At 41.7% G+C, this 20633-nt stretch overlaps 1 protein-coding gene across 8 annotated transcripts in view; it reads left to right on the top strand.

The window, feature by feature from the left end:
- The window catches only part of PBRM1 (polybromo 1), a 112370-nt gene that overhangs the window by 35366 nt on the left and 56371 nt on the right, over window positions 1–20633 (top strand). For all 8 annotated transcript variants that reach the window (XM_073644433.1, XM_073644440.1, XM_073644437.1 and 5 more), the window contains exons 13-15: window positions 8763–8863; window positions 18918–19194; window positions 20298–20403. In XM_073644433.1, the coding sequence (XP_073500534.1) occupies window positions 8763–8863; window positions 18918–19194; window positions 20298–20403 (484 nt within the window). The remainder of the gene's footprint in view (window positions 1–8762; window positions 8864–18917; window positions 19195–20297; window positions 20404–20633) is intronic.

Raw genomic sequence — 20633 nt, 5'->3', positions numbered from 1 at the left:
AAAGTCCTGTTTACCCAAGACGCAGCACCGCCAAGAAAAATCTTCTGTGCTGTGCAAAAGATCATTTCACCTGATGAGCAAGCGCTTTGCTCCTTTATCAGGTGATCAGCAACCTGTTTACACTGAAAGATTATCGTGAACGAGCATTTTTAAAAGCCATAATCTTTCAATGTAAATTCAAATTAAAGGGAAATTGTCAGTAGGATCAACCCTCCTAAACCATCACTATTGACATGTAGGTCATAGGAAGCTGAATATGATCATATATTAATATCTACAATACAATATTTTATTCTAGAGAAATCCATATTTTTGTTAATATATAAATGAGCTGTTAAGATCTATGGGCCGGACATAACTTCTGTCAGGGAGTGTATGTCTCTAATCCATGATATGTAAATAAAAGCTTATAACCTGACGTTAAATTCCTCCATTGGTTTTATAAATTACTCTTTTGAAAGCTGAAACCCTCCCAAATTGGGTTTAGGTTAAGAAAATAAATTGGCATCAATGCTGAAATATTGATCATTTAATGAACACAGAATGGTCAGATTTTGGCAAGGCAAAAGTTTTGTCGCCTGGTCATATAATGCACATCCTCACCAGTGCTCACTAAATGATCAGTTAATTAGTTTGTGTGTATAAAAAGAAACCCAGCACTTGAACTGCAACTTGAGCTCTGACAACATGCCAAAATCCACCCTGCGACCAAAGCCTTGATTATCAAGAGGCTGAAGACCAGATCCACTGCAGAGGTGGCTGGCACCTTTAATGTGTCTCAGCATCAAGTACAAAGAATTAAAAAAAGATTTGAAGAGACTGGAGATGTGTTTAACAAGCCCTGGTCCGGTAGACCCTGCAAGACAACTGCTCAGGAGGAACGTTTGTTGGTTAGTAAATCTAAAGCAAGTCCCTCTTCCACTGCAGCAGAGCTCCAACGGGCCTGGTCACCTCAAGTCCCTGTGTCAACTAGAACAGTTTGTAGGATTCGGTCTCGAAATGGGCTCCATGGTCGAATCAGTGCCTAGAAGCCAACACTAAACAAAAGGCAAATAAAAAGCATTTGCATAGTCCCACAGCCTGCTAAGCAGATGGACGCTGGAAAAGTGGCAGAAGGTGGATTTCTCTGATGAATCTTCAGTAGAATTACACCACAGCCGCCGCAAATACTGCAGGAGACCTACTGGAGCCAGTATGGATCCAAAATACACCCAGAAAAGAGTTACATTTGGTGGTGGAAAGATCATGGTCTGGGGTTACATTCAGTATGGGGGTGTGGGAAACATTTGCAAAGTGGAAGGCAATATCCATAGCCTAAAATATCAAGAAGTATTAGCTACCTCTTACATTCCAAATCATAAAAGGGGTCAAATTCTTCAGCAGGATGGTGCTCCATCTCCTACATCCATCTCTACAACAAAGTTCCTCCAGGCAAAAAAGATCAAGGTGCTCAAGGACTGGCCAGCCCAGTCACCAGACATGAACATCACTGAGCATGTTTGGGGTAGGATGAAAGAGGAAGCTTGGAAGACAAAACCAAAGAATCTAGATGAACTCTGGGAGGCATGTAAGACTGCATTATTTGCTATTCCTGATGACTTCATTAATAAATTGTATGAATCATTGTTGAACCGCATGGATGCAGTCCTTCAAGCTCATGGAAGTCACAGAAAATATTAAATATGACTCTAATAGCACCAGAACTTCATTCACCAATGTTATGCAGCATATATTTGTATTTTAAGATAATTATTTGTTTGAATATCACATTACTTTCTGTGGGCGACAAAACTTTTATCTTGCCAAAATCTGACCATTCTGTGTTCATTAAATGATCAATATTTCAGCATTGATGCCAATTTATTTCTTAACCTAAACCAAATTTGGGAGGGTTTCAGCTTTCAAAGGAGTAATTTATAAAACCAATGGATGAATTTAACGTCAGGTTATAAGCTTTCATTTACATAACATGGATAAGCGACATAACTTCTGTCAGGGAGTGTAGAAAGATTTAGATTTCTGTGGGATAAGACATCAGATCGCAGATATCAGGGTGTCATTTTATTCTCCTTTCTATCACCTACATGCCCATATAATTGGCTTGGCAGGGTTGATCCTACTGACAGATTCCCTTTAAGGCTAGGGTGCCACAAATCAATTGTGCTGCTGAGGAGCATCTGTGATACAGAGCTTCATAAACGTTGCCGAGGCTTTCATTTGTATTACCCATTCTTTGCAAATTGCTTATGGTTTAAAGGTATTGTCTAGGACCAATAATATACCACAATACTAGTCAAGATAACATCATGAAGGCTATGTTCACACTAGGCTTTTTTTCAGCGGTTTTTTTTTTTCTGCACAAAACCTGATCTCTTGCCAGGAAGGTTTGTTCAGAATTTTGATTGGTTTTTTTTATGCAGTTTTTTTCACTGTCCTTTTGTCTCTTTATGCATGTACATAAAGTTCAGTGAAAAAAAAACTTATTCTATTTCATCAGGTTTTGGCACAAAAAACGCTGCAAAACCTGATACCTGCGTTTTTTCAGCGTTTTTTCACCACCCATTACTTCCAATGGGTGAAAAATGCTGAAAGAAGTGACCTGCTCTATTCTACAAAAAAACATGCAAAGCACAAAATACTGATCAAACTTTGCTGGTACTGGAAAATGCAACAGAAAATTTGCATAAAAAAGCTGAAAAAACACAATGTGTGAACATAGCCTAACCCTCATATTTTTCATACTTGTTTTCTTTGTCCACTTTGTATATGACGACCTACACAATTTATGACCAGCGTCATGGATGGGATTTTATGAAATCTGATCTACACATTGCAGAGAAGATCCACAGTGGCGACTCTGCAGAGCTGACATCAGGGTCCTGTTTGTGGGTTTCACCTTTGCAGCTCAAGAGTTAAAATCTGTGGTAAATCTGCACGAAAATCCACACCGATTAGGTAGGAGTTTGCTACAGAGGTTACGTCTTGTGTGGATGTGCCTTAAGGGATTGCTCAAGAATAAAATAAAAAAAAATTGCAATATTCACCTGCTTGTTCCTTCCTCACTCGGTTCCAGTACTCCAGTCTAGTCTTACCTTATATTACAGGAGTTGTGACGAGCTGTGCCAAAACATACTGTCTGCAGCCAATTACTGGCATCAGAAAGGTCCAATTTTGTATATCCGTAGTCCATATATAATGGTTTCCTTGATTAGCTGGTTGTCATCCTTGCCTCTTGTTCTCTGGTTCTGTTGGATGCTGTGTAAATGACTGCATTCACAGCCTCCGATTGGAGCTTCTATTAGGGTCTCAATCATTTTTAACAGGAAAGTTTATTTTAAATCAGATATCTATTCATCAATAGTCTTTTTCCTTGAATCCATCATACATGTGCACGTACATTTTGTCATTTTCTTTACATTGTAAGACAAGAAGGTGACCAATGGACTCCTTTGAGACTTTTAGCAATGGCTTACCTTCTCTTAGAAATAAATGATCAGGCATGTTGAAATCCAACTGCCCAGTTTTTCTCTTTAAAAACCTAGGCCGGGCCCAACGATACTGGTAGGATATGCAAACATCTGCTCGTCTTCCGCCGCGCCCCCGCTCGTCTTCCGCCGCGCCCCCGCTCGTCTTCCGCCGCGCCCCCGCTCGTCTTCCGCCGCGCCCCCGCTCGTCTTCCGCCGCGCCCCCGCTCGTCTTCCGCCGCGCCCCCGCTCGTCTTCCGCCGCGCCCCCGCTCGTCTTCCGCCGCGCCCCCGCTCGTCTTCCGCCGCGCCCCCGCTCGTCTTCCGCCGCGCCCCCGCTCGTCTTCCGCCGCGCCCCCGCTCGTCTTCCGCCGCGCCCCCGCTCGTCTTCCTCCACCCTTTGCTGGATACTACATGTACTTGTGCGGTATTTCTCTTGTAGTTGCTTATTATAGAGAAGTACAAGGCCACTAGATATCTGCATTACAGTCACCCAAGAAAGTTAATTATAAAAAATTGCAGAAGGGACTTTTGTACATAGGGACAAGCAATGGTGCCGACTCAGCTCTCATCCACACTGGAATCTCGTTGCATGGTCCCGCTTCTGCGTAGATGTCATGTGGCTAAAGATTCGAGAAAACAGAAATTAGTTCAGCATTCCGGGGGTTAAAACAATAAATCTTTACTCTATCTTTTATAAAAGCCGAACTGTACATCAGCTCAATAGTAAAGACGGTAACATGTTTTGAGTGCAGCCGCATGAGTATGTCACAGGTTGGGTGTGGATGTACGGAGCGTGTTCAGGAGGGGCGACAGCTGTGTTGTAAAATAATTAGCGTGATTGGTTTTACCGCATCCGTAAAAGTCACATCTATCAAAATAAAATAATTAACCCTTACCATAAACACAATAAAGGAAAAAATTAAAAACTGCACAATTGACTTTCTTTAGTCACTACATTTCCCTCCCTTTAAAAAAATTATGAAAATTTAAAAAAACAAAATCGTTGTAATGCCCCAAAATAGTAGCAGTAAACCCTTCACCTGACAGCGAAAAGACGCCCCAACACAGCTCAATTGAATATAAATAAAAAGTTATGGTTCTCAGAAACCGATAATTAAAAAAACAAATAATAATAACTTTTTTTTGTGTTTGTTTAAAGGGAATCTGTCACCAACTTTTGCAGTTTAATCTGAGAGCAGCATAATGTAGGGGCAGAGACCCTGATTCCAGCAATGTATCACTTACTGGACTGTCTGCTGTAGTTTTCATAAAACCATTGTTTTATCAGTATCTGATTGACAGCTTTCTGCCTATGCACAGTGTATACAGAAAGCTGCCAATCAGTGGTGTGGGCGGGGTTATACAGGGCTCAGCATTTAGAGAACTTCTAGATCTGTAGCAGATTAAAACTACTTTTAAACGGTATATCCTGGACTTTGTGAAAAAGCAAACATGGGCCAAAGCGCTAACAGGTAGGTAGTTGCTACTTACCTGCTTGTTGTGCACGGTGCAGAGTGGTCAATGATCCCTCTTGCCGGTGATTCAGCTGCCTCTGCTGGCGTCACGTCAACAGAGCAGCGGCTTATTTTCCGCAACCAGTAAAGTAAGTGATACCTCACTGGAATCAGGGTCTCTGCCCCATACACCATGCTGCTCTCAGATGGGGTAACAATAATCTGCCGACAGATTCCCTTTAAAAGCCGTAAAATAAAAGCAGAAACTGTACAAGTTTAATATTGCTGTAATCTTACTGCCCTGGAAAGTCATGTTTCCAGGGCAGTTTTACCGCTCAAAGAAAGCAGTAAAAATGAAACCCAAAGAACAATTGTCAAATTGCATTATTTTTTTCAATTTTATCTCGCATGGATTTTTTTATTTATCGGTTTTCACTACATTATACGGTAAAATGAATGGTGTCATTCAAAACTGCAACTCACCCATTCAGGTCTAATTACATACAGCCTTATCTAAAACAACATCTAGGGCCTGAAACCTATTTATACGGTAATTTATTGGACACAAAAAATGTCTTTATTAAGTCAACCCCCTTTTTAACATGGGAAAAGGGCTTAAATGAAACATTTCCAAATAATGAATGGTCGAGCTCCCTAGCATTAGCCACTCGCACATTTACATGTGCTTCCTACTTCGAATCATATATGAAAACTGTTGAGATGGTATTACACACCAGTGAGATTACATACGCTGCTTCCTCGCAGGTGTGCTGGCGTAATTGTGGCTCTAAAGGTTCTCATCCATATCAATGGACCTGTCCACTAATAGCCCCCATCTGGAAAGCGGTCTTCAAACTGATCTCATCATTAATTCACTGCACAGTACAACCCTCACCATCTTTAGCAATGCTCTTATTGGGAATTCATTCTATTGATTCTAAATCTAGAATACTTATTGCTCATATTCTGTTATTAGTGAAAATAGAGATCACTAGATATTGGAAATCCTCTGCGGTGCCCACAATAGAAGAAATAATTAATTCAATAAATAGAACCTGTGTATTTGAAATAATGGTAGCATATAAAAATAATAAGATGCCTACATTTATGTTCAATTGGAGAGCTTGGCTAGATCATCCTGATAATATACTTTCCTAGTTGTCTGCAATGCATATATTTCAATGCATTATTCACTGCTGTATGTTACGTTATTCTTTTACAATGTATGTTCAGATCAAGATGTTTACACAATACAAATAAACTGATGTTGTTGTTTTCAAAAACCAAATATAAAGATATTGTTTAAAAAAAACAAAAAACTGCAACTCGCCCCGCAGAAATCTAAATCTCATATGGCTGTCAGTGGAAAATTAAAAAACATGAGGAATTTTGGAGGAAGGGGAGAAAAAATGGAAAAGGGAACCTGTCGCTTAACTCATGCTGCCAAAACCACAGGCAGCATGAATCTCAGCCTTGACTGCGCGATTGCAACCGTCTATATTTTTCTCTCTATAGTTTCTGTATATAGCAGGAAGATCCCAAGACGCCCCCTAAGCATTGCTCTGGGCCAGGGATGTCAAACTCAAACACACAGAGGGCAAAATGAAAAACTTGGACAAAGTCACTGGCCAACCAGTATACAGTATAATGGGCCCCACATAGTCCTCCATACAGAATAATGGGCTCCACATACTCTTCCATACAGAATAATGGGCCCCACATAGTCCTCCATACAGTATAATGGCCCCACATAATCCTACATACCGTTTAATGGGCCCCACATAGTCCTCCATACAGAATAATGCGCCACACATGGTTCTCCATACAGAATAATGCGCCACACATAGCCCTCCATACAGTTTAATGGGCCTCACATAGTCGTCCATACAGTATAATGGGCCCCACATAGACCTCCATACAGTATAATGGGCCCCACATAGACCTCCATACAGTATAATGGGCCCCACATAGACCTCCATACAGTATAATGGGCTCCACATAGTCCTCCATACAGTATAATGGGCCCCACATAGTCCTCCATACAGTATAATGGGCCCCACATAGTCCTCCATACAGTATAATGGGCACCACATAGTCCTCCATACAGAATAATGGGCCCCACATAGTGCTCCATACAGAATAATGGGCCCCACATAGTCCTCCATACAGTATAATGGGCCCCACATAGTCCTCCATACACTATAATGGGCCCCACATAGTCCTCCATACACTATAATGGGCCCCACATAGTCCTCCATACAGAATAATGGCCCTACATAGGGGTGGTGGTTCTGGTGTCGCAGGCCAAATATAACTACCCTGCGGGCCAGATTTGGCCCATGGGCTGGAGTTTGACAGTATGCTCTAGGGGATTTACAGGTCTCTCACATACAGAGATCCTTGAGTGAAGTAAAGGCTGGAATGACAGTGAGCGCAATAGAGTCTTATCCGGTTTAAAAAGGATAAGTAAAAACAGGATATGCTCAGCTGATGGGGTTGTGACTGTCACTACCCCTGTATTAGCTTGTTGAAATAGGCTGCAGATCCTCCATAAGTGATGAGATGTAAATTTGGAGGGAAAGTGGATGTAAATCGCTCTGCCAGAGGTCCAATATGCAATAGGAGGCCAAGGGTGTTTCGTGCTTTGTTTTGATGAGACCAAGGGTGTTTTTATTTGTCAATGCGTTTCGAAGTATTCATACTTCTGCACCAGGACAAACGACAATGGTCATCTGGAGTGGTGCCGGACATCTTTGGCTATAGTTCCTGACCGGATCTTTTAACTATAGTTTGACTGAAACCCCAGAGAAGGATATACCCAACCAGGCTCTGATTCATTCTGCCCGTTATTTGGACAGAATGAACTAAGTGACAGGTTTCCTTTAATCGTGTCGTATGTTGTGTGAGATAGAAGACACATAAGAGGGTGTTCATATGTGTTCTTATGGTGCACGTCCTAGTCCAACAACATTCGCTATAATCAAGAGTGTGACTGCCTGAAACGCGTCAAGTGTTTTTTTTAACCACTATGCTGATATACACTGACTTTTATGAAAATGGGATAATGATTTCTCGATTTGATCCTGGGCTCATTCCTGTTTTCGGTACTTGCCCTTTGTCATTTTGCTGACTACAGTGTCCTCTGATGACCATCAGGGCTGTGCCTCGAGCTCGGGGTCTGTTCTGTGTGAACACCTTGACTCGTTGTCTCTTTCTATGTTATAGTGAAACATTTTTAAAGGGTCTTATGATATTGATGACATATTAGATCCAGATCATTCAATGGCGAATAGAAGCTGACCTGCAGCACTCAGCAGCGGCTGCTACACATTGGACAAAGCTGCACAGAGCAGAGTGTTTACAGATGATTGAAGGTGGTGGGTGGCGGACCCCCACCGATCTGATATTGATGACCTGTTCTGATGATAGGCTTTCTGGATATGCTTATCTTTTCGCCATCACCGACTGGATATTCTCATGTAGGATGTAGTGGCGCAGCCTTTACCTTGTGAGATGGATATGCCACTTTTTGTAACCTTTCTGCTTAATCAGACGGGAGCTATTTTTATGGTTTTGCCTGCAGCCGGAGGAGAGGCACAATGCACACAATCCACTATTTGACAACCGGCGCCCGGCAATGTTGCACCTGATGAAATGTAAATGTTTCTAAGCCTCTGTATCTCAGATCCATGACGCTTTTAATATTTATACACTGACACCAGTTGTAGCCTTTTTTTTTTTTTTCCGAGTGAAACTGATCTATGCAGCTGTTTAATATTCATGTATTCTGGGAACGTTTGGCAGAGCGAGGCTGACTCTGGAGATTTGTTCTTTATTTTCAGGCAAAAAAGAAAGAGCTGGCTCGCAGAGACCTCGATATAGAGGACGGCGACAGCATGATCTCCTCCGCCACATCTGATACCGGCAGCGCAAAGAGGAAGAGGTACGTTTCCCTCTGCTGGAATCTCCAGCATCTCTGCATCCATTGTCATCAGGCTGGAGCCCGTAGGCCGGTGTCCTCCTCAATTGTTCTGGATGTGGATCCTTTATTCTCAGAGAGGGGACGGTAACGCTGCTAATAGTATCATGATTCTCAACTAGCAGGTCATCACGGAGCTCAGGAAGCATTATCCTACGTGCAAAATATTATTGCTCTAATTCATCATTTTGCATTTATTTCTCTTGTATTCACCATGTTCAGCATACAGTGTTTGAAAAATTCAGCCCAAATTTAAAAACGCAAATTTTTGGGGTCTTATTTTATTTAAACAAAAATGTTGTGCCCCCTTTTTTTTTTTTTTTTTTTTTTAGAGTAAAAAAAATGGGACAATCCTGTAAAATGTCGCACATACGCGCAAAGAAAAATTGATTTTGTACTCTAATAGAGCACTGGAGTACAACTGCGCAGGCATTTTATGACATTACAAAAAGTTGCAGTGATGAATTGGGCTAAAGCATTGGGATAACCAAAGCCACATCCATATTGCTGAAAAAAAATAAAACGAAAAAGAAGAAAAAATAAAATTAGATAACGTTAACTTAAAGGCGCATATTAAATATATATATAAAAAACTATTATAACGATTTTTACTGCAGAAAAAAAGGCACAAAAGCAATGATGAACCGACCCCTCTGTGTGTACCATGATTATTAATTTTGGAGCTTTGTGTTCTCATTTTGTGACTCTATATTAGTAATAATGCTCTTGAATTGTGTTTGGGCAGATTTACCTGATGATGATACAACTAATTGGGGTTGATTTGCATGAAAATTTGTTTCAATTTTGTCAATAGAAAAGTAAAGCTGAATCTTTTTGTTGGCCATTTGTTGCACGTTTGGTCAGTATTGTTTGAGGCCAAGTCTGTCACTGCCAAATCTGAGGATAGCGTAAGGTATGGGAGGCTGGTTTTTTGTATCTCAGATTTGGAGAAACATACTGTAAATTTTATCAACATGCATTGTTTGTGAGCAAAGAGTCAGGAGTCCTCGGTATTCATGAGTTGCATGCTAACCCTGCCCACCTCTTCTGATTGACAGATTTCTCCCTGTGCATCATAATAGGAAGAAATCTGACATTCAGTGTCGGGGGGCAGGGTTAGCCTGACTCTCTAAATATCTCCCTGACCTGCAGCTGCTTTAATTTGGTATGGACTAGTTGAGCCAATGGTTGACTAGTTGGTGCAGAGTGAGGGAATCCCAACTTCTAGAAAGCTTGGCATCATGCTCTACCTTCTTTGATAATGGTATGGTGTTAGCCTGGGATTTGGTTCATCTAGGTCACCTCGTTGTCACATGTAAACATTTTATATTAAAAAGAAAATATCCCTCATCCAAAACTGCGCTGCTAACTACAGACCTGTCTCTAATCTTCCATTCATCTTTAAACTCCTGGAACGCTTGGTCCACTCCCATCAGATCCGCTATCTCTCAGATAACGCTCTTCTTGACCCTTTACAATCTGGTTTTCGCTCTTTACACTATATTGAAACTGCTCTTACTAAAGTCTCTAATGATCTAATGATTCAAAAAATAAGGCAAAGAGGAGACATAATAGCTGTCTACAAATATCTGAAGGGATGTCACATTGTATAGGGATCATCCTTATTCTCATTTGCACATGGAAACACGAGAAGCAATGGGATGAAACTGAAAGGGAGAAGATACAGATTAGATATTAGAAAAAAACTTTTTGACAGTTAGGGTGATCAATGAGTGGAACAGGCGGCCACGAGAGGTGGTGAGTTCTCCTTCAATGGAAGTCTTCATACAGAGGCTGGACAGACATCTGTCTGAGATGGTTTAGTGACTCCTGCATGGAGCAGGGGGTTGGACACGATGATCCTGGAGGTCCCTTCCAACTCTAACATTCTATCTACTAACAGATAAATTTAATGGCCTCTACTCCCATGGACACCATCCTCTCATTTATTCATTTATTTATTTTACTCACTTATATAGCGCCATTAATTCCACAGCGCTTTACAGACATTGTGGGCACTGTCCCCATTGGTGCTCACAATCTAGATTCCCTATGTCTTTGGAGTGTGGGAGGAAACTGGAGAAAACTCCTACAAACTCTTTGCAGATGTTGTCCTTGGTTAGATTTGAACCCAGGACCCCAGCACTGCAAGGCTGCAGTGCTAACCACTGAGCCATGGTTCTCTTCCTACCTCTCTGACTGTTCCTTCACTCTAACTTTTGCTGGTTCTTCTTCCGCCCCTCTTCCCCTTACTGTTGTTGTTCCTCGGGTTCAGTCCTAGCCCCCCTACTCTTCTCCCTATATACTGCCCCTATTGGACGCAGATTTGGTTTCAAGCATCATCTCTATGCTGATGACATGCAATTATACACCTAGTCTCCTGACATCACCCCCACCTTAATACAAAACAAAAAGGATTGTCTGTCCGCTGTCTCTAACATTATGTCCTCCCTCTGTCTGAAACCAACTGAACTACTTCTTTTTCCTCCATCTGCTAACCTACCTATACCCGATATTGCAATTGCTTTGGTTGGTTGGTTCAGCCGTAACTCCCAAGCAGCACACACTCGCTGTCCTGGGGTTATATTTGACACAGAACTTTCCTTTATTCCCTATATCCAATCAATCACTCACTCATGTTACCTGCATCTTAAAAACACCTCTGGAATCTGACCTTTGCTCACCTTTGATACTTCTAAAACTCTTACTGCAACTCTCTACTGATTGGTCTCCCTCTAATCAAACTTTCTCCTCTCCAATCTGTCCTGAATGCGGCAGCCAGGGTTGTATTTCTGTCCAGCCGCTACATCGATGCCTCCACCCTGTGCCAGTCATTACACTGGTTGCCCTTTTGCTACAGAATACAATATAAATTTATCTCTCTCACCCACAAGGCTCTCCACACTTCTTCGCCATCCTACTTCTCCTTCCTCATCTCGGTCTATTACCCTACCCATGCTCTCTGCTCTGCAACTGATCTAAGACTAACATCCTCCATAATCCAAACCTCGCACCTCCATCTCCAAGACTTCTCTCGTGCTGGGCCATTTTTCTGGAATGCACTACCTCAGTCGGTCGATTAATATCTAGCCCCCACATTTTTAAATGTGCTTTAAAAACACATGTCTTTAGACTTGCCTATCACCTCCCTTGACTAATCTAACTCTTCCCTCTTTATAAATTTTCTATACTCTGGTCACTCCTGTTCATCTGTCTTTACACCGTCCATGCACCTAACAGCACTTGGTGACTGCACTTACACATATACTGGCTGATGACCAGATCATGCAGCTTATATAAAATACCCTATTAATTATAATGATGGCTGGACTTTACATGACGAGCACTTTCTACCTATTATTATCCTATTTCCATATTATGCACAGTCCAATGGTCTTGATTGACAGCGCTCCATGGGTAGAAGCGAACACTGTCTAAACTCTGGGCGCGCATATGATGTAGCTGTGGGTGCATTTTGATTCCTGGTTCCTGACTGCCTTTTGAACGCCGCTGAAGCGACTTCAGCAAGGATAAACTGAGCAGACTGCAAGCTCATGGCACAACGCCCACTCCCTGAAGCCAGTCGTTCTCTACACTTCTGAGTGCATGGAGTGGCGGCTGCCGACGGGCAAGAGCCAGGCATCAGCGCTTACCCACAGCCACTTTGTGTGAGTGTCCACACTGACACTAGGAGCATTGCATTCCTCCAGTGTCAGTGTGCTAGTGCAAACTGCTTTTAGACATTGCTCGGTCTTAGGGTGCTTTCACATTGCGTTTAGGTACACATTCGGTGGCCCTGTCGGGGCATACATCCAAGCCCCCCACAAAACGTGATTCGGATGTATCCACCGACGGGGCCATAGACTGTATTGGTGCCAGCAGAGCGAGCATGTGCTCTGACGTGCATCAGTTTCGGGCATGTCTGCCTCCTGTAGGCTTACACTCTCGAAAATGATGGTGGTGCAAGAGCGAACATGCGATCTGACGTGCATTACAGTATATGGCTCCATCTGCGCATACGTCTGAATCTCGTTTTGCAGGGGGGTTCGGATGTGTGCTCCAACAGGGCCACCGAGCGTGTCCCTAAACGCAATGTGAGAGCACCTTTACCAACGGAGAGCTTATCAATCAAGGTAAGGGACTGGCTTTAATTTGCAAATAGGAGGGTGGGACGGTGCACCAAGGCATAGGCCACGCCAAGCATACACTGAAGCGCACTCATTGCATATTAAATAAAAGTAGATTTTTCTGCAAGCCTTAAGTGAAACTGTGTATGCCTGGTATGATTTTTATAGAGTCTACGTCCCCTTTATAAATGTTTCTGTAGTTTACTTGACATTTTGGGGTGACAGACTCCCTTTAAGGCTGCAGTTATCTATTGTGTTTCATGGACACCTGGACATACATCTTGAGTCCACCATATCATAAGGCTAAATTTGCTCTGCCTACTCCTTGTGTCCATAGCGGATAATGGACCTGACATGTATGAAAAGAGTACCTGATGGCATTCTGGTTTTATCAGTATTAACCAGAATGATCAACTGCACTTTTCCTTTAAAGGACATCCCGCAAAGTGTGGGTTTTCTTTTAATAAAATGAGAGTCAGTTGCAGATATGTGGTAGTTTATGCTGTACTGTTGCATCCAGTTGGGCTTTGTCTGGAGTTTGCATCTGTAGATTCTCCCAAGATAGGAGTATATGCTAACAGTGTGTGATCAGAGCCGCACATTGGTGGGGAACCCCATCTTATTCCTATTATGTAGCCCCCATGGAGTCTCTTTATCTTCCAAAAACTGCTTGCCAAGGGGTGGATAAAGGTTTCAAGTATAAGCTATTTAAAGCGTCCTGTCCCTTCATATTGAATGTCTTTGATGGTGCTGAGATAAGTGCAGTGCACTATGTAGTAGGCTTTCATTACACAGCAATATGAGAGGAGTTTCAGTACCGGCATTGGTTAGGAGCACGCTATTGCCAGGACACAGCGCGTTCAGTACCTCAAATGATCCAACTTGAGCAAATACACCACATCCAATAGTAGAGACAGCGTCCATCCAGGTTGTGATATAATATAGGTGACCTTTCATTCCATTACAATACGTAGTTGCGATGTTTTCATCACCAAATGGTCGTTGTCAGATTGCCTTAGAAGAAACAAAGTTTATGCAAATTTGTAACATTGTCTGCAGATAACAAATATGGCCACGTGTACAACTCCTAAAGGGGTTCTTGCTCTTAGACTCCAGAAGAGCAACCCTGTTTCAATATGCAATAATAATATGAGAGAAGAACTTACGGCATAGTCCAAGCTGGTTAAAAAACTTCTTTTATTTCTAAAATAAGTGCATATCTCGGAAGATAGTTACAGGGTGTGGGAATGGGTAACAGCCGTTTCGCGTTCGCTTACGATTCATCTGACCATCATCTTAGCTGTGAGCTTTGACGTGCCCTCACTATCCTAATTCACCCTAAAATGGCTGCTGCATTCCATGCCTCGGCTTTTATACAGTCTCTGATAGTTCTTCTTGATTGGTAGCGCGATACCATGAGATATGATGGCAGTAAGGCATTATGAGGAGGCTCGCACCTCCCCATAATGAGATCATGACTGCATTCTGTAGTTGATGCAATGTGTAGCAAGGTGTCGGGCATTTATTTTGATTATCTCCGAGAAACGAAATGCAGATTGTTCAAATTTCCCAGGACCTGCGAATTTTACAGAATTGGACTAAAATTAGATTCTACTTGAAGCAATACACTCCTCTCTAGTTACAATATCCTTGCAGAAGAGCTAAGATCAAGCACTTACATTTGATTTATTAGATAAAGAGAGAAATTCTCAATTCCTAACATAATGGGAGTCCTGTAAATATAGAATTCTAGAAAAAACAATTGGCTCAATAGACTAGCACCGCTAATGGAAATATTAATGCAGTCAAATGGCAGTTTTCTGCCAGGTGCAAAACAGATAAAGTGATTTCTTTAAATGGAACCTGTCCCCAAGATTTTACTCTGAAATTTGCCCTTAACCCCTTCACGCCGCAACCCGTTTTCGCTTTTTGCTCCCCTTCTTCCCAGAGCCATAACTTTTTTATTTGAATATTTCAATATGGCCGTGTGAGGGCTTATTTTTTTGCGGGACAAATTGTACTTTTGAACGACATTACTGGTTTTACCATATCTTGTACTGAAAAACAGAAAAAAAATTCCAAGTGCGGTGAAATTGCAAAAAAAATGCAATTCCACAGTTGTTTTGGGCGTTTTGTTTTTACCATGTTCACTGAATGCTAAAACTGACCTGCAGTTGTGATTCTCCGTGTCATTACGAGTTCTTAGACATGTATAGATTATTTTTCATTTGAGTAGTGAAAAAAAAAAATCCAGAGTTTGTAAAGAAAATAAAATGGCGCCATTTTCCGAGACCCGTAGCATCTTCCATTTTTCGGGATCTGGGGCCGGGTGAGGGCTTATTTTTTGCACGCCAAGCTGACGTTTTTATTGATACCATTTTGGGGTAGATACGATATTTTGATCGCCTGTTATTGCATTTTATTGCAATGTTGTGGCGACAAAAAAAAATGTAATTGTCGGGTTTTTATTTTTTTACGCCGTTTACTGATCTGATTAATTATTTTTTTTTATATTGATAGATCTTTCAATTCTGAACTCGACGATACCAAATATGTGTAGATTTAATTTTTTTTTTATTGTTTTATTTTTAATGGGACGAAAGGGCGGTGATTTAAACTTTTTTTTATATTTTTTTAATTTTTTTTAATATTTTTAAAAACATTTTTTTCTACTTTTTACTTGCTTCAATAGTATCCTTAGGAGACTTGAAGCTGTGATTGTCTGATCGCCTGTGGTACACATAGCAGGGCTTCAGTCCTGCTATGTGTAACAAAAGTACTCATCTGCTATGAATGCCGACCACTGGGTGACGCTCATAACAGATCGGCTATGACAACCACAGGGGTCTCATCCAGATCCTGGGTTGTCATTCCAACCCATCGGGTGACCCGTGATCACGTGACGTGATCACCGATGGGCGGGGCTATCGACATGCTTCCCAGAAGCGCGAGTTAAATGTCGCTGTCAGAGATTGACAGCGGCACTTAACTGGTTAACAGCCGCGGGTGGATCGTGATTCCACCCACGGCTGTTGCTGGCACATGTCAGCTGTATAGATCACTACAGGGGGGGACAATGCATGCGCAGTACATGTCGTGAATGGGGTTAAATGTTTTCTTGCCATTTGTTTCTATTTTACAAATGAAGCAAAACTATTTTCAAAATACTTCTCAGGCTATGTTCCCACATGTTGTTTTTTTCAGTCAGAAATCTGCAACAAAACTGATCTCTGGCAGGAAATCAGCTGCGTCAAAAAACGCAGTTTTTGCTGCGTTTTTTGTGCATTTTTTCAGCGTTTTTTTCACTGTCCTTCTGTCTCTATTTATTCATGTACATAAAGTTCTGTGAGAAAAAGAACCCCATTCTATTTTGCCATCAAAAACGCTGAAAAAAATGTATTTGCGTTTTTTTTCAGCGTTTTTTTCACCACCCATTACTTCCTATGAGTGAAAAAAACGCTGAAAAAAGTGACATGCTCTATTTTCCAAAAACCCAACCAAGGTACAAAATACGCAGCAAAAAAAAACACAAGATGTGTGAACAGAGAATTCCGTTTTCTCATAGACTTTGCTGGTATTGCAAAACGAAGCTGAAAATTTGCATAAAAATCTGCAGCAAAATACGCTGAAAAACCCAACGTGTGTGAACATAGCCTAAGCGTTCAAAAGAAATCAACCGAGTCCCTCTTGTCATCCTCACACAGTTCTGCATCTGGTTGTAGGACAAGTGGCTGCAGTAGGAGCCTCCCCCCTGCACTGTCTGCAGTAGGACACTGTAGGATTAAAGAGGACCTGCCACGTTCTCAAAAATACTGACTTAAATACCTTGTAAAAATCCCTGAACTCCCCTTACTTTGATACCTCTTTTCCGTTTTGCTCTGCATTGCTTCTTTGTAGAGATATTCACACTTATTTTTTTCTGGAGCTCATTATGTGAATTCTCTGCTTGTAGTGCAACAGAGCTTTTCTTCACAGTCTTCTCTGAGGGTGTGCGCTTTCATCCCTCCCTCTGAGATGCTGCCAATCACCGCACAGCAGCTGAACTAGCAGTCTCAGACACTGCTGAGCTGTACTTGACAGCATCTGGGAAGAAAGGTGAAAGCACACGACTCCAGAAAATACTTTGAAGAAACATAGTTGGACTACAAATAGAGATTTCACATACTCTGCTACATCAAAAGACTCCAGAAAAGACACTGAAGAAACATAGTTGGAGTTCGAGTAGAGATTTCACAGACTGCACTCCATAACTCGACTCCAGAAAAGACTGTGAAGAAACACAGTTGGACTACAAGAAGAGACTTCACATACTGTGCTCCAAAAGCAACAAATGTGAATATCTCTGCAATGGAGCAGCACAGCTCAAAACGGAAAAGAGATGTAGAATCAGGGATTTTTACAAGAATTTAACTTTTGTCATTGAGCTAGTGACAGGTCCTCTATAAACCCCACAAAATCGCTATTGGTTAAGCACCACCACTCAGTGGTACCTCAGCCAAAAATGGAACAGGTCAGTATGAAATGAATCCCTGTGTTTTATAAGACTGTTTATGGTACATCCAGAAGATTTTGCATATTGACAGTAGGGGCAAATAGATCTTCTTTTTACTTGTTTCATTCATTTCTAGGTTTCAAGAGTAAAGGTCAAATAATTTTAAGTCATTATAGAAGCTAGTGTAGAGATCTGACCTTCATTCAGTCAAGCAACAATTTTATTATCTTTCATATTCTGACAAGTACAGATCTCCCTTACAAAATATTAGCAAAAAATGCAGTGGTGCCAACGCCAGAGGACAAGCGATAAAGGTGAAACAATGCAGACTGTATATCAGCAGCTGAAATGAACAAAACATGAAGGTAAAGGGTATTGTTCCAACTTGCCGGAACTGCAACATCTCAAGTAGCAAAATAAAAATCCCATGCAGCGATCCATTCCAAATACATTACAGTAGCTAAAAATACAGCAGCAGCTAATCATTGCTAGTTTTCCTCCAACAGTTTAAATGATTTCTTTATAGCTGCAGAGACCCAATGGAGGTCGATTCCCTTCTTCTGATTCCACTTTAGTTTCCTGATTTTTGTTCCTCTTTCCACCAACCTAAAATATCTACAGTCAACACGTCACCACTCTACGGGCGCAGTCAGACGACCGTATAAATCCGACCAAGATCGGAACGCAGTGCACGGACTGGTCGGTGGCTCTCCCACTCCGAGCAGAAACGCTTCATATATTTCTATGCAGCTGTTGTGCTCGGGTCGGGAGAGCCGCCGGCCAGTCCGTGCACTTAGTTCCAATTTCGATCCGATTTATACGGTCGTCGTTCAGACGGTAGGTTTTTTTATTATTGATATTTATGTATTTTGTGTGCTGGATCTGATTTTTATCATCTTTCTTGGCCTATGTGTCCACTTTTTACCATAGTTGTGACATAAGTTTTTATCTTATGCAAATCCACCTTACATAACTTAATAATTGGTAGGGTTGGACTATTGGGACCACGGCTTTCTCTGGGAATAAAGGGTCGGCACTATTGGGTTAGCGCGTCATCCCCTAAGTTTTGCTGCACACTTTTGGGCAGTCGGCTGGGCGAACAACTTCAGACACAATATGGGGCTGAGCACCACTGTGCAGAGGAAATGGTTAACATATCTAGCACTACGCTACCTCTGCACCTCCTTCTTTCTCAGGATTGGTAGGGGTCACCACCGATCAGCAAGTATTGGCATAATCTAGCCATATACTTTTCGCTTTGTAAGACATGATTACCCCTTTAAACTGCAAACAAGGCAAAATTGGGTCATGTAGCACCACTGACGCCGTGACTTTGCTTTCTCCCTTTGAGGCTTATTTGTAAGCTCTTGACCGTAACTCTCGTATTCGTTTTATTCAGCAAGAAAAATGTCCGGAAACAACGGATGAAGATTTTGTTCAACGCCGTCCTGGAAGCCCGGGAGCCCATGAGCAATCGTCGCCTTTGTGAACTTTTTATGTTCAAGCCATCCAAAAAAGACTACCCGGATTATTATAAGATCATTCTGGAGCCCATGGACTTGAAAACAATTGAACACAATATTCGCAGCGACAAATATGCCACCGAGGACGCCATGATGGATGACATGAAGCTGATGTTCCGCAACGCCTGGCACTATAATGAAGAAGGCTCGCGGGTAAGATGGTGTCAAACCCAGCTAACATTTTCTAGAACGCACTGTGTAAAGGACATACTGTTCATATTATTTCCAGGCAGAATAACAAAGAAATACGCACAACACACAGTGAATTTTGACTTATTCGGAAACTAAGAGGTAACAGATCCATGATCATTACCCATATGACTGCTTTTAAAGGGAACATTAGAGGAGGAAGGCAATAACCGATAATGGAGCTCCAAAAGTAGACCCTAAAATTGAAAGACCTTCTACTAAAATCATCCAGAAACGTATCCGGAGCATTTTCGAATTGGAATTCTGTGATATAAAATAGGATGCGAGGACTGATTCTTACACTGAGTGGGACTGCAGTCAGTTGTCTCTCAGCCAGACATAGAAGTGGGAGGAGGAGAAGAGGGACATGAAGCTAAGAAATACTGTAGATAAAACTTCCTTTGTTTTAAAGGGAATCTGTCAGCAGTTTTTTGCTATGTAATCTGACAGCAGCATGATGTAGAGACAGAGATCCCGATTCCAGGGATGTATCACTTAGTTTACTGGGTGCAGTAGTCGTGATATAATCACCGTTTTCTTTGCTGCAGATCTTGCAGAGCTCTGAATTCTGAGCTCTGTAAAACTCCGCCCACATCACTGATTGGCTGTTTTGTGTCATTAAACATTGTCCACAGAAAGCAGCCAATCAGTGGTAAAGGGCGTGGTTGGACTAGGAGGCACGAGACACCTAGTCTTGTAGTGATTATCTCCTGCTGAGAAAACTCAGATTTTTATTGAAACAGCAAAACACATCACTGGAATCAGGATCTCAGCCCCTACATCATGCTGATCTCAGATTACATAGTAAAAATCTTCTGACATATTCCCTTTAATTGTAAAATTGCCTGAACTGAGAACTTTTTTTATGGAAAAGACTTTCAATTAAGGTGATAGAAACTATCACTGCCAAGTAGAAAAGTTACTGAACTGTGTGCAGATGTGTAATGTAAATTGATCTGCTTCGCAAAGAAAACTCTTCTGTACTGCGGTCTAGTAGTTTTCCATTTCTGTGGTGTGTTTATTAGACTTTCGCTCTGAAGCACTAAATGCTCTCACTACAACGATAGGTCTACAATGATGCACATGTCTTGGAGAAGATCCTCAAGGAGAAAAGGAAGGAACTTGGTAATTTACCAGACGACGAAGATATGGCCTCTCCAAAACTCAAGCTAAGTGAGTGATTTGTGCCTGCTTTATAGTAAAGTGTCTGCAGACTGCTTGTCATCAGATTGTGTAACCCCTTATTGGGAAGCGACGGTGCTGTCTAGGTAAAGAGGCGTCCCAAAATAAAATACACTTAAAGGGAACCTGTCATCTCGGAAAATGCTATTTACCTGCACATATGGGGTTAATCTAAAGGTAAATAGCATTACGATGCTGACTGGCCACCATACTGGAAGAGC

The sequence above is a fragment of the Phyllobates terribilis genome, unplaced genomic scaffold, assembly GCF_046119375.1.
Source record: "Phyllobates terribilis strain yellow unplaced genomic scaffold, ASM4611937v1 Scaffold_8__6_contigs__length_399053987, whole genome shotgun sequence".
Lineage (NCBI taxonomy): Eukaryota > Metazoa > Chordata > Amphibia > Anura > Dendrobatidae > Phyllobates > Phyllobates terribilis.
Note: the sequence above shows the minus strand (reverse complement) of the source record. Positions and strands in the feature narration are given on the sequence as shown.